Consider the following 14,772-nt stretch of genomic DNA (forward strand, 5'->3'; position numbering starts at 1 on the left):
AACGTCTAAATATGATATCTCGCTGTCGAAAAACAGGGAGGTGGAAATAAATTGTGAGAATGAACTGGTTATTGAAAGGTAGTAAGGGTGAGGAGAACAGCGGAATCATAGGAGGATAACTGCTCCAATTCTGCAGTTTACCACCCACGATTTGACACAACTATATGTAATGTTTTGGAAACACAGCACGATAGCAGAATTATTCATTCATTATTTCATTAGTCCGTAGTTGCTAGCCAAGTCTCCAAAAGAAATTTTTAGGAACATCCCTCCTGGCTGCAAACGGGAGCAGCACCCGAGTAGGCAGAAATGCAAGAAAGCCGCTGAAATTCACAATTTACATTCTTCTACCAGAGCGCACACTACTTTCCTCCATCACTTTCCGTTTGCAAATACCTGGTAGTAGAAAGATAAAATGTAGAAATAATTGTATATAATAATACGTATAATATAATGTAATATTAATATTGTATTAAGCATTTAATTTGTTCTGGTGCTTTTGCGTTTTTTTTTTTGTTTTTTCTTCCATGAAAAAGAAAGAAAAACTTTACGTACCGTCCGTTGACCACGGCAAACGTAGAGAAGATCAGAAACGTCACAACGGCGAGGACGTTCATCTAAAATAAGCAGGTAACGTAGTGCTTCTTACGGTTTCCGATCACTGCGTTTTTTTTTAAATTTCTCTCCGCATTTCTATGCCACTCTTCGCAATTCTAAAATAAGCTATGTAGAGTTTTCGAAGCTGGGGGATCTCTACAGGTTTACGTGGAGTCTACTGAGATGAAATAATATAAAAGTTCAGTTGCAGACTTTCTTTCTGCTTTGCAACCCAAGAGAATTTTTCAAGATATACCACTAGAGCCGTCAGTAACAGAACAAGTATATCGTAGAAAAACAAAATATTCGATGTGGTCGTTGTTTTTCACCTTTAACGTTTTACCGTACCACTATACGAATAAAAATGAGCTAAACGTTCGTTATTATTTTAGTTTCGCAGCTATTCGGTTTCAAACTCACAATTGCCTCTTTTCACTAACCTTTCTTTTCACTTTCACTTCACTAAAAAAAAAGAATTACCAACGATGTTCCTAGAATGGACGCAAAGAATGTTTTCAGAGATGACCGCCTTTAAGAGAACAGCAATTGAAAAAAAGTTTTAATAGAGCACTTGGCGAAAGTTTTTGCCTTCCGTAATGAGAACAGGAAACATGGGGGCAGAAAATGCGGAGAAGGTCGCTGCTTTATACCCGCGAATCTGCTGAGCGAAATGGAATATTAAAGAACATCTAATGGGGCAGATGGTGTTCTAAAAGCTTAGACGCATTTCCGAGTGCATGCTAACGATATGCGCTCATTGAAATGCAATCAAAATGTCAACAACTGTGCTGTTAACATTTGATTGCTTTTGGTTTGTCGATAAAAAAACCCAAATAACATTGGCATTTGCTTAAAGGCATCACCCCACGAATCTGGGGGGGGGGGAGGAGGAGGAGCAGGTACGGGTCTCAGGCGGGTAGTACCTATACGGGGTCGTAGATTGTGGGGAAGAGGGTGATTCCGCTCATCTCTCCTTTTACCAGTGACCCCGGAACTGTTTCTTACGACGGCCTCTGTTGCAATGCGCAGTCATTGCGCCCCGCCCCTCCTGCGATTCGTCCGAATTGGTTTTCGACGAATCGCAGGCGGGGCGGAGCGCAGTGGTTGCGCATTGCAATAGAAGCCGTCGTAAGAAACAGGTCCGAATTCGTCCGTTTACGCTGATACAGGGAGAGATGAACGGAATCAACCTCTTCCCCACAATCTACGACCCCGTATAGGCATTACCCGCCTGAAACCCGTACCACTTCAGATTTGCGGGGTGATGCCTTTAAGAAAGGCAACTTTTCGTACATACAGCAGTTCTAGGACCAGTAGTTGTGCAACCCTATGTTCTACTGCATCTATCGCTCGAATTCCTTCTTTTTCATGTGCAATCCTCCAATTCTACCTCATATGGAAAGTTTCAGGAAGATCTTTGAGGTTGACCAAAAATGAGAAATCTTGTCAAGAATAAAAGTCTTGAGACTACCACATGATGTAGAAAAAACGACAACTGCTGGGTGCAGATCATATTCATCGATGGGTACTGGTAGTATAATTTGTAGACACTACTACTACTACAGCAAATTCTTAAAGGCCACGGCAAAACATCCCAGAGCTGATGACAGTGGGATTCTCAATGAATAGATAGGGGTTGGGGTGAGTTTCACGAATATGAGCCTAATCACGCTCAGTTCTCCCAAGTAATCTAGAATAAGGTGTGTGTGATCCGTCTCCTCTGACGATGCAACTTACTACGCTTAGGAGAACGAGAGGAACCACAACAAGCTTTTGATTGTCCAAGTGAGGCAGCTTCTGGTGCTTATTTTAGTTATATTCGTTGGATTGAGGACATTCGATGAAGATGATGTTTTCCACGTCTTTTTTTAATGAGATATGCTAGCATTTTATGAGCTGGATATGTTCATAACATTTACATTTCATGGTCAGGTGGAGAATTTGTGACGCAGTTAGAAAGACGTTCCGCAATGACTGCACGGTCAGCGGCTCTCTAGAGCCAGCCAGGTTCTTAATCATTCTTTAACGAAAAATTGCCAGCAGGGAGCCAGCCAGTCTGGGAGGAAAAAAAGTGAGTTGATGCATCGACTGCGCCCGCAAGTCACTGTACAAGCTAGACACGTAAACCGTAAACTCCCAGCAATTCTAAATTGGAGTGAATGCCATTGAGGCATCAGAAGGGGATTGATGAACGTCAGACGCTTTATCCTTCATCCTTTAAAGGCATCACCCCACGAATCTGAGGTGGAGTATTCTCACACGGGATAGTAGATTATGGAGAGGGGGTGATTCCGTCCATTTCTTCCTAATTGCCGTAAACAAAGGTCCGGAAGATGGGGCGCGTGCACAACGCTGGCGCGCTCCAGTCGAACTCCTTGTAGAAAATAGCGCGCCGGAGCGCTCGAAGCCGTATCTTCAGGGCCGTTTTTTTACGACAATTAGGAAGAAATGGACGGAATCACCCACCTCTCCATAATCTACGATCCCGTATACGAATACTCCACCTGAAATCAGTACCACCTCAGATTCGTGGTATGCTGCCTTAAATTCATCAGAGATCAGCGAAGTTATCCTTGACAGATCTGAGTATGGCGTCACAACCACAAATCAAATAAGAATCGAGCGGACAGGAGAGCTTCTACTAGCTGTGTGAACAGATAGTCTGCAAAGCTTCGGCGTTGTGTAAGCGGGGGTGAGTTAGAACGAAAAAGAGGAGCATTTATTGAAGAGACTTGCAATATGCGATGGAATAAAACGGAGGCCGAAGGCGGGAACCAGAAATTAGAAAAGTATCAGTGATATTAAGTGGCTCATCCTTATTTACAGACGTTCGCCAAAATACTGATATCACGCAGAGATATTGAATTTACTCGTAAATCCCGTTGCATCATTAAACCCACGATGACTGGCGGTGCACTTAGTTCACATAAGGGCAGCGTTACCACGAAATTGACGATGTTCGGTTTTGTCCATGGATGGATAGGAGTGGGAGAGTAGTCCACGAATATAAGCTGGACCACGCTCACGAGTAAAAAATAAAAAATAAAAAATAGCGAGAACAATATGGATTTCCATATGTGCCAGGTTTGTATGGTTCATACGACTGAGGACAATCGACGCCGACTCTAGACTGTCTACGTGATTAAAAGCCAGCAAGTTACTGTATACTTGAGAAGCTTTTTCGAGGAAATAGTGCCAAAGGCGTTCCCTTGCGTTCTCGAAATTTCAAAATTGCAATAATCCCCATGGTAAAGTGCATAAGATCCAAACACGTGGATCAAAAAAGGATCTATGTTTGCACAACGGGTGTCGCCACCAGCAACCGTCGGCACCACAGCTCAGTGAAGAGCACTTCGGAGGTGTTGTCGTGAACGGGTTCATCCCGTTTGTTGTAAACAACCAGTTCTTCGGAAAATTATGAACTGAGTTCAGGCAGACTTGAAAATATCATTTCGACTGTAAAACTCTGGGCTTATCCGTACTTTATGCCATTAAATAGGAATAAATACTAAAAGACCACTCATGCCCTAATTTTTTTGTTCCCGATCTCCAAGCATGAGTGTTCTCTTAAGCAAAATAAACAGCCCCAAAATATAAGTGGAGGTGTGAGTGCACAACTTCCGTTTATTCTGGGTAAACTGGTCTTTTCTCCACTCTCTTGAGATCAAAACTGCAAAATATTCAAATGACTAGTCAATACCCAAAAAATTGTAATCCTAGAAGTACCTCACGGCACTATATAAAGTGAGAAAACTTCGTATTCTGCAGAGGAACTAAAATATAGAATGAAGAAAGAGGACATGACGGTAAAACATTCCAGAAATCCATTGGAAAAACACCTCACTGGAAAAAAATCTCGGAAAATAATTGGCATTGTCTACGTCACCTGAGAGGTCGTTCCTCATCTAGATGTCATCTCAGTATGGTTTTTGTGCTATCGTTGTTGTGCTAGACGAAGACATCAAAGACTAGATGAGGGCAATGTGAGGAGGCAAGGACGTAATGTTGGACGAGCGTTACGAACAAGCAGATGTTTGTGGACAATTTGGATGTGTTCAGTGAAAATGCAATTAAAGCGGTGCGATTAAAGTGACCGATGTGTCAACAATGTAGCGAAGACATCAAGGCGGTTATTTAGATTGCACCTTAAAATTATGGTCAATTAAATGCACTTAATTGTAAAAACTCTAGAAGCAAAGAAAGATGCAGTTTTAGTCTTTTAAAAGTAAAAACGATTTTCAAAGCGATAAGAGGATGAAGGAGTGGAATGATGTATAGTGAAGTGAGAGCGTGAGGAGAGCAGGTTTGAATAGTTTTACTCCGATTTTTTCTCGGAGTAACACCTCGAAAAAAAAGAGAAAAACTTGAAGGATCAGCAAACTTGGAGCTGCTTCTACAATATTACCTATACAAAATTTGTTTGTTTTTGTTGTTTCACCTTACAGGAGATTGGGTAGAACTCTTTGTGACCTATCTGATCTCTTAGCTGAGATGAGAGGACGGATTTGTTGGGAAACACACAACCGTTGGGTATGCATGTTTCATGTGCGAACGCGAAGTGCGAATCGTTGGTTTGCAAATCTTCAGAGATCCACCAATGGATCGAGAGACAGTGCGTTCAGCAGGACACTGCTCAACTGTTCTTCGCATGATGTCATCGATGGCAATGTTGAACAGAAAGGGTTCTGCCACGGCCCATTGTCTCCAGGTTTCCACTTCGAACGGTGTAGTATATCCGACTGGTGTTCAAACCGCAGCAGTTGTTCTTCTATCCATGTCATTAAGTATGCGTACGAATTCTTCTGGATGATCCGTCCCAAAATCTTGTACATTACACGCAGCAGTAATGTTCCTAGTTCCTGGGTTCTGTAACGGATAGCTTCTTGTGGAGAGGAATTATGGTGATTGAATTAGAGTGTATCCACGAGTCAGGTATCCTTTCGTCAATAAATGCTGAACGGACGATTTTTGTCATCTCAATACCACCCGACAGACCAACATATTTCACCATTTCTGCGGTACTTCCGCCGTCTCCACAAGATTAATCATTTCTCATCTTTTGGATAAAGACCGGAACCTCCGACTTCGTCGGTGATTCTTCGCTGATCGTGATGAAAACTGGCACGTGAACGAGATCAGGGGCAGACGACGCTCGGCGGTTCAGCAAGGTGCTAAAATGTTCCCTCCAGAAGGCCGGGTTTCCTCCTCCACATCGACTCCGTTGGCTGTGTTTAGGATTTTCGAACATCTCTTCATCTTGCCCTATTAGCAGAGCTTGAGCTTTCCTTTTCCAACTTCACTTTTGACGTCCATTCGTTCTCATTACCACGCTTCAGCTGACGACTAAACCTCCTCAGACTCAGCCTTCTTCTGGCTGAAGTGAGTAGTGCGGACCACACCTATAGTATTGCATATGGATCTTGTCTCTGCAGATGCAGAGGCGAACTTCTTCTTCGGTGCTAAAACCGGGAGCGTTTTCCTTGGAGCGTCCTGAGCGCCTGAGATTATCGAACGTTACTGCTCCTGAGACTCCTCTCATGTGTGACCACTGTTTGGGCTAGGTCAAGAAAAAAACAGTCCTACATTTCCGCACACTTACTTGTGGAAGAATTTGATTAGTTGATTTGCGAATCGGGTCGCATAGTTCAGGTTCTGAGAAGGGTTTTGTCGAGACGTTTGGTAATAAGGTTGGTTAACAAATTCGTGTGCAGCTGGTCTATGATCAGTACGGAAGTAAACTGCTGGCAAAATTTTAAATTTCAAGAATATTAAGTCAAAGGCTCCATATCATGCAGTTGACGATACTAGAGTCCCTCTCTATGTACGACGTTCTTAAACCTTGGCATAATGATGATTCAGTTTGTGCTAATAATTTGAGCCGGACGACGAGGTTGTTACAATCCTTTAGACGCGAGGTTGTTAGTCTTTTATTATTGGCTAAAGTTTTGCAAAGTCGCCTACTGGGATCTTTCCACGAAAAGACAAGGCTGGAGTACTTTGAGTACTCACAGCGAGAGAACAAGAAACAAGCTGTCCGCGCTGCCTCTGTGACAAACGCTTCACGTATGCCCGCGCTCACAGATATGGTGCGTATACGTGTGCCTCGTGGGAGAATTTGATCGTCAAGGCAGATTCCCACGCCCTTTATAGGGTTCATTAGTACGAGTTGAGCGTGATCGCGCCCATACATATGTGATCTATAAAAAACTAACTTTATCTTTTCGTGGAGAGATCCCAACATTAAAAGCTAGAGCAGCCTACAAGATGGTTATGCACCTGATTGTTTTAGAAATTATAAAAGTAAAATGAAAAAGTTGTCTCAAAAAAACTCGAATAATTTTATGAGAAGAAAAAACAAGTTTAAAAGTTGTAAAATCTCATTCATTCTCAGGATGTGCTCACAGTACGTGTAATGCAAGAGAAAAGAGAGAAATGAAGAGATCCAAGAGAAAAAGTGAGCGATTCCAAAAACAAATCGTTATTTCAAAAATTTAAAAAAAAATTGAAAAAAAATTCTGATTTACACAGTTTATTAATTTTTCTTGTTTTGTAATAAAATGCAAGAATTTCATTGAAAATAGAGAAACACAAAGAGGAAAGAAACAACAAGGCGTATTTTAGCTTTGGCATGGAAAACAGACGAGGTTGTAAAATAATAAAGATAAGCGCTGCTTTCTCTACCCTCAGCAAAAATCTTGTAGTCAGCGAAAATTTAAACTTCCTGAAAAGAAGTTTTAGAATCCATAGAAGTGGGTAGTGAAGGAGAATGTGAGTGAGGAAGTGATGAGAACGAGCAAAAATAATCTGAACAGGAGGTTTTCCAAGGTAGGAATCTCTTAATCCAGAAAGCTAATGGTTTATGAAAAAAAATAGTGAAAACGCAAGTAATGTTGAAATCATGGTAGGACTGTAGGCTAACTCTGTGTTTTACTTAGTAGAAAATGAGAAAATCAATACAATTTCACTGCTAACAGAATTTTTGCGCCGTAAATTGCGAGATACACCGCCTCCCTGTAACTGCACTTGACAGAATGGGAGCGAAGAAAATGTACTACGTAACGTAATAATCTACCCTAGACTAGAGCACGTTGCCTATGAAAAATATCCATAACGACTTATCTCTAGGATAACATCCCAACATAGATGGAAGGGTTAGAAGAAGACGTTCCACCGAAGAGAAAAGCAAAAATTACTTTTAATAAGGTATACGTAGTAAAAAAATGTACAGATTATGCATGTATATAAATAATTTCAATTTACGTAATACGAAATATTTAAGGCTTTCAGAGTTTTTTTTGGTCCATTTGGTGGCCTCCATGCACATCAGAAAACTCTTGAGGCTTTGTCATTCGCGAGACCTCGATTAAAGGCAACGCATCACGAAATTTCGTATCAAGAACGTAAATCGCAAGGGACCTGTAGCATTGATGTTGTAGATTACGGGACCCAACGTGGTTCCACTCATATTTCCCTACTCGTCGTAAAACTAAAACGGCGTGGGAGCTTTAGCTTTAGTTCCTACCAGGTACGTCAAAACGGTCTTCTATGTACATGTTCCAGTCACCTCAGCAATTTATTGATTGGTTTCATCTGAACAGCGTGGTGAGGTGGTGTCATTGCTCTTGGACAGCTCGCACGTGGATGCGGCGCGTCAACAGGGATGGCGCGTTCAAAGATACCTCGTAGGAAAGAAAGACGACTTTCACGCTGTTTTTTATGATTAAATTAAAGGAGATTGACCATGTCGAGTTCCGTAGTATACAACTCGAAATCTACGGGAACGCTGGAACGTCCCTACTACGTTGATTTTGTAATACGCTGCCTTTAAATGAAAAAAGCAGAGCTTATCAAAAATGCTTCATATTCGCCACTTTGCACTTCACTTTAGTCATCCTGGGAAAGCAAAAATAGTAGAACTAAAAAATAGGGACGTAAACCGCCCACAGAGCGGAAAATTCTCTATCTAACGATTTATGATTTGACATATGTGTTCGTCTACCTTTTTGGCTTTGAAAAAGAAAGGGTACAAGTTACCCCTCAACATAATAGAAGGATTCTCTTCCTTGGAATCTAAGCAAAGAAAAAAAAATATGCTCGAAACCGTTAACCCTTGATGAATGTCAAAAAAAAAATTGAACAATAGGTTTGCCATCGTATACATTATATTCCGGAAGTTAACAACACAGCAGACATCTGGCGTAGAACAAAAAAAACACCTCATCATCCCGTTAATTGTTATGCGCAAGTGTACAGCACTCTGCGCTGTTTTTCGTCTCTATGTGTACCGTCGTTGTTGCAGCCGTTACGCTCCGTATCCGCATTTAAAAACCAAAGGAATTTCTGTTGAAGATCGCTCATATTAAAAGAGCAGATACGTTTGCAAAGGAAGTTACCGTACCTCGATCTCTAGTCGGAAATTCCTACAAATTGATAGGTTTGATTCACTTCTACGGAAACGAATGAATGACGTGGTTTGCGCTCGCCAAAAGCACTTGAACATTAATCTCGTTGGAGAAACTTGTTTATTTATAAAATGACGTATGAAATAAGTAAAATTGGCCGATGTATGTCACTTATCGAGAAAAATAGGACTTATTGCTGTTGTGAAATACATATGTTGTGGTAGAAAAACTTCGGAAAAGCAACCAGTGCCAACATATGATGAGTTAGTCCGAGAGCATTTCTAAGAACTAATTGCAAAAATCTCGACAGATGGGAAGGCGTGGTTGGTGAGAAAAATTAAGTAGAAAAGAAATTATGAAAAAGTTTGGAAAATGTGGTTACAGGAGCATCCGGGTTACAGCTTTTCGTACGAAATCGGCATTCCGCGGGAGTTCTACGGTTATCATAAACATTCCTTAGAGGCCGACTCAGAGTTTCCAATCTAGATTTTGTCCCATATCCCAAAAAAATAAATATCTTTCCAAAAGCACATAACGGCCAAATTGCTTTTATGAGAATTTCTTGATCTGCTGAGAGAAACCCATGGGAAAAACGACTATCACGGATGTCTTAATTACGGAAACTATTAATTACGATCCCGTAGAAAAATCAAAATAATCCTAGCAATAGCAGGACTTCCGAGTCCAAATGGAAAGATTTTTTTCCATCACAAGATGAGCCATATATGTATGTGTGACTGGTAAGCCTCTGACATAGTATCGTGCAACGAAAGTAATCATAGGTCCATTTGATCGGTAAAGTCATTGTGATTTCGTTTTTGTTGTGGAACATATGAAGTATATTAGAGCTCGATAGAAATCACTTCTCGTGCATAACTGGAATCGAGGATAGTAAAGAGGTGTTTAAGGGAGAGACCTACTATTCCTCTAAACGTTTGAAAGAAAAAGAGCTCGTCTTAGTGGATTATTGTACTTCCTGAAAATGAATTCCAAACAAAATTCCAGGTTTTTTAGATGTTATGCATAGGATCGTCTTTTCTTCTAATGTACTTAGGCTTTTAAATTGCAATTCTTCCCATTACTGGTCTGTCTGACATAGCAACTTCCACAACTCTTATCATATTTTCTTATTTTCGTATTTCCTTGTGTAAGAGTGTTGAGTTAGCACAAGAAACGTGCAGAGTTTGGTTTACAGAGCACGATGAGTGTATTCGTAGACGAAAACTGCTGATCACAGACACAGACAGAGAAACTAACGCCACGCATAAAATGGCAGCCAGAGCAGCGTCGAGAAGATCCAGAAGCCAACCGAAAGGAGCGAGGTGCTCTTCACAACCTCGAACCCAGCCATTCCGATGAATAACATCATTTATTCGCTGTCAGCTGCAATATTGTGAGCGATATTCGTCGTCTAGTATTGTGTTAACTATGTAACAATAGACTTCTAAGATCAATCCGTACTTACAGTATGATTAGTACAATAGTGGACCTATAATTCTTGTAACTGCGATGTTCTCTGCGTCTCATATAACCATGAGACCGTTTAGGGAGGTTGTCCGTGTCTCCATGAGCGAGGGAGAAAGGATAAAAAGGATCCAGATAAGAAAGATGGATAACATCATAAGTAATAATAAAGTCATAATAAAGTTCTGGCGTTAATCAATCCGCTTGGGATGCACCCCCACGTTCACTTCAATTCAGAATCGTTTGAGGTTCACGAACGTGTAACTGGCCGACAGAATTACTTGCCGATGTGTCAAGTGGGTGTTTTTATCCTCCCAGACAAGTCTGATACCAATTTATCGACCCCGGAGTGATGAAAGGCTTGGTGAACACAAGGCCTGATTTGAACATCCGATCGATCGTGCAGGAAGCGGAACCTCTAACCGCTACACCACACCCACCCTTATGAGTGAGGAAATAGGCTGGAACGTGACATCGTTGAGGTACTGGATACGTAGTGCCTCGAAGGAATTCGCTACGGGACCCCCTTTACCACTCTCCGCTTCTACCAGGTGACGCGACGCGTGCTTTTTCGCTGCTTGATGGACTCTCTCCTCTCACTGCGTGCCCACAATAAATGAAGCGTCGAGTTCAATCGGTTAAACACAATCGACGACATCTGTACATTTGTGTATGTTACCCAGTTAGGATTGCACACTCGAAAAACTCTGGAATAAACAAGGAACTCCCACACGCCCATCTAAAATATAATTAAAAAGGAGCGGAGAAAAAGTTGGTAGCAATTATTGTTTTCAGTTGAGCGTTCAGCGAGTTTTCCCCAAGATATTACATACTTTGTGGATGACGAACACACCTACATTTGTGCGTCAAGCGAAGAAAAAACGCAAGAATTAGATTTGGGACCTACAGTAGGTGGGGATTACGGTAACATTGAGCGATACGCATCAGTTGCATAATTAACGGACGCATAGAATCGCCAATCAACTAGGATATTGTTGAATTTTACTGCACCTCTTTACTGTGAGACCTTTGGAAGCCATAGAAGAATTGAATTCTAAGTTGAATGGAATGGAAGCCCGGAAAATGAATGATGATCATGAAATGTAAAAATATGGTGGATTTTCGATTTGTTTTCACTTCTTTATGCCAATTCGGTGCTGTAACCCTGTAGCTTTACATCCATCCTTTTCACACCTGTTACAACTGATTTTCTAACCTATGGTCAGAAAATATTTACCGATTCAGTGCAGTTTCCAGTTTGCAATCGACCAAAAGCTAATATATGGCACGATTGAATCAAACATGTATCGCCGGCAATTCATTTAACTCACTTTTTCACACAACAGTTAATTTATTGGAAAATGGAAAACGCCAAAAATAGGACTCTGTCATTTACATTCAACCGCCAAAGAAATTGATGAAAACTGAAGCCTGAGGTTGAGAGAGAGAGAGTTATCGGTTTTCCTCGAAGCTTCTTTTTGAAAGGAACGGACCGCTTTAACGTGAAATAATGAAGAAAATAGGTTTCTGGGAATCTCCGAGAATCCGATAGAAACACAAGTGGAACGCAGATTGACAGATTTTACTAGTAGCTGAGAAGATTTGCCGATTAACTGATTCTGTCCTCGGATCACAACACCTCAGAATAGTGTGGAGTTGATAAGAAATTCTGAGAAACTTGGAACGGCACAGAAAATAGAGATTTATCCAGCTTAAAAGTTTAGATTCCTAAAGATTCACACATAGTGAGTTACTGAAGTAATTCTGTGCTTATGGACATTTTCCTTTTCTTCTGAAGATACTTCCGATTTTTTTTCACAACTGAGCATTTTATTCCTAAACATACTGTTCGTTTGCACTCGCATCATCGCCTGCAGTTTAAAATGATTCCAGGGTCTGGTCGTGGTTGCAGTTACATTCCCAAAATCCTTCTTGTTCCAGGAAAAAAGTTGATAAAGTAAAGTGACTTGGAAGATTTGCTCAGGAACAACGTACTAATTGCAAAAAGACCCAAAATCCAAGCGAAACTTTTTTTTTGACAAAGAGAAATCGATAGCTCAACAGTTATATAGAAATCGATCGCTTCTACACAACTATGTAGAAGCGATCGATTTCTATGTAACTGTCAAACGATTTTTCTGATTTTTCCTTTTGTGAGAGAAATAGATCCAAAATACTAATTAACTGTATGAGTGAACCTTCCACTCCTCGTAGATTTTTTCCCATTTGAGCGTTAGATAAATTTTGGATATAAACGAAGGAAAGTAAGATAGGACCTAATCAAGGGAATAGCCTAGCGGGATAGTTTAAAAAAGTGTCTAATTTGTGTAATTTCGTATAACTGCACGGATAACTTCGAAGCAAATGCATATTAAACGACACTTTCTTATCTCATTGAAACTTTTCGCAGAAATTTCAAAGAAAATACCATTATTCCGAAGATTTTTTCTCAAAGCCAACTGAGGATTTTATCAAGACGGAGAAGTAAAGAGTTAATTTGATTAGCTGTGTCGAAGCAAAAACCCAAGAAAAATCCTAAAATAAGGGAAGAAGATCACGAATCGGAAACAAATTCATTATTGACCAATGCTGCGTACAGCTACAGTGTATCCGAAATTATGAGCGGAATTTACAATTATTTACTTTACAAAACCCCGAGCAACCTGCATAGCAGATAAAACAAGAGCAAAATGCAGAAGTTGTGAAGATAAGAAGTGCTAGCCTGGCCGAATTCCAAGGAATCACTTCAAAAACAGTGAAAAACAAGGAAATCAACGAATTGAACGGGGATATAAACTAGCTAGTATAATAATTTCTAACCGATAAGTTTGTCAAAGAGTTTGATCTTCCCGAAAAATAATCACGGGAGGATGTTATTGGAAAGAGTCGAATGAAAAGTAAATCTTTTCCCAATTCTTAGGACTCGTTCTTCCTTATCTCTGCGTTCATGACGAGACCCAAATTGTGCAGAAATCCCAGAAATGGCTGTTGAATCTACGAATAACGATTTCCTTTGATCCATCAACATAACACTTCCTGTACGTTTTCTCAACTTTTCGCGGAAGTGCTGCCACGGAATTTCTTCTGTAGAAATTAACCTTACTCCCAAGCAAAAAGCAGTTGACCCGAAATCACTATGGACTAACCCCAGCGATACCAATAGTTTTCGCCAAAACATCCTAGAAAAAAGATTTCGCTGTGTAAACAACCGTAAAAAAAGAATATGAGGGAATAAAAGAAGAGTCGTATAGGAAGGAAATGACGTTTATGACCTCGAGAATGTCCTCTCTCGTTCTAATACGAAACATGTGCAATGAAAATCATTTGTGGATGTAATGACGGACAACCGCCCCCTCCCATAGCCGCATGACTAAAGAGTTTGGATCACATGAATTCATTTTTCACGATTCGCTTATGAGAACTAACTAGATTTCTCTGCATCCCGTGGTGAAGTGACGTCCGGCTGCCATTTTGTAACGTGACGTGAGAAAAATGTGACTTATTCTCGGAACTCATCAAGATAAAACAGTTTCTTATGTCTCACTCTGCAGAAAATCCTTTTCCTGAAGAACCTAAGAAGGATTTCTGTCACTGGAAAAATACGTTGGAAAATATCTGTTCCCCAAAGAGAAATAAAATATCAGAGCAACCTGCGAGATTGTCTGGAAGAACGCGGATAAGAAATTTTTTGATACGTACCATTTACTGTGCAGCTATTAACACCCGACTTTCAGAAAAAAAACCGCTAATATTCGAGAAGATAAAAATAATTAGTCAATAAAAAATAGAATATGTACACAGTTTTACGAGAAAAGACACTCAAGTGTAGGTACGGAAATGGATGTTTCACCTGACTAAAGACGTTTTTTATACTACAAGAAAAATACCGCTAATAATTTTTGATGGTCTAAGTAATAGAACTTATTAGAATAATTACAAGCAAATTTCCTCCAACGATAATTGGCATTGGAAGGATGAATAAGTACAAAACATAAACGTGTAGAAAACCAAATGAAAGTGAAAGGATATGGGAGAGAAGTATACAATAGGAACCTAGCTAAGTCATATAATTTTAACTTGAAATTTCCTGGAGAAATTCCCTGGAAAGTTTCTTAGAACCCTTCTCGGATAAGCACTCCTTTCTGTGACTCTACCGGCCAGTACAGTTTGAAAAAGACAGCATGCTTTCACAAAAAAAAACAAAAGTTATTCCTATTTTTTCCTGCCCCTGCACAGATCGAAAATTTCTTTTGAAGAACAGAGATTTGAAAACTGAAAAAAAAATTATTTTGTGGAGAGATGACAATCT

General features: G+C 40.3%; 1 protein-coding gene across 2 annotated transcripts; it reads right to left on the bottom strand.

Annotated features, from left to right (window-relative positions):
- Nucleotides 1-257: 257 nt before the first annotated feature.
- On the bottom strand, nt 258-5,429 carry RB195_011516 (uncharacterized protein; the record flags this gene model as incomplete). Of its 2 annotated transcripts, XM_064192964.1 has the most annotated exons (4): nt 258-323; nt 556-617; nt 1,078-1,126; nt 5,193-5,429. In XM_064192964.1, the coding sequence occupies 4 exons, from the start codon at nt 5,427-5,429 to the stop codon at nt 258-260; spliced, it is 414 nt and encodes a 137-aa protein (XP_064050546.1). The 2 variants fall into 2 exon arrangements, with proteins under 2 accessions (XP_064050546.1, XP_064050547.1); XM_064192963.1 differs by lacking the exons at nt 258-323; nt 556-617; nt 1,078-1,126 and having other exon boundaries at nt 5,181-5,429.
- Between the last annotated feature and the right edge of the window lie 9,343 nt (nt 5,430-14,772).

This window comes from Necator americanus, chromosome III (assembly GCF_031761385.1).
Source record: "Necator americanus strain Aroian chromosome III, whole genome shotgun sequence".
In the NCBI taxonomy this organism is placed as follows: domain Eukaryota; kingdom Metazoa; phylum Nematoda; class Chromadorea; order Rhabditida; family Ancylostomatidae; genus Necator; species Necator americanus.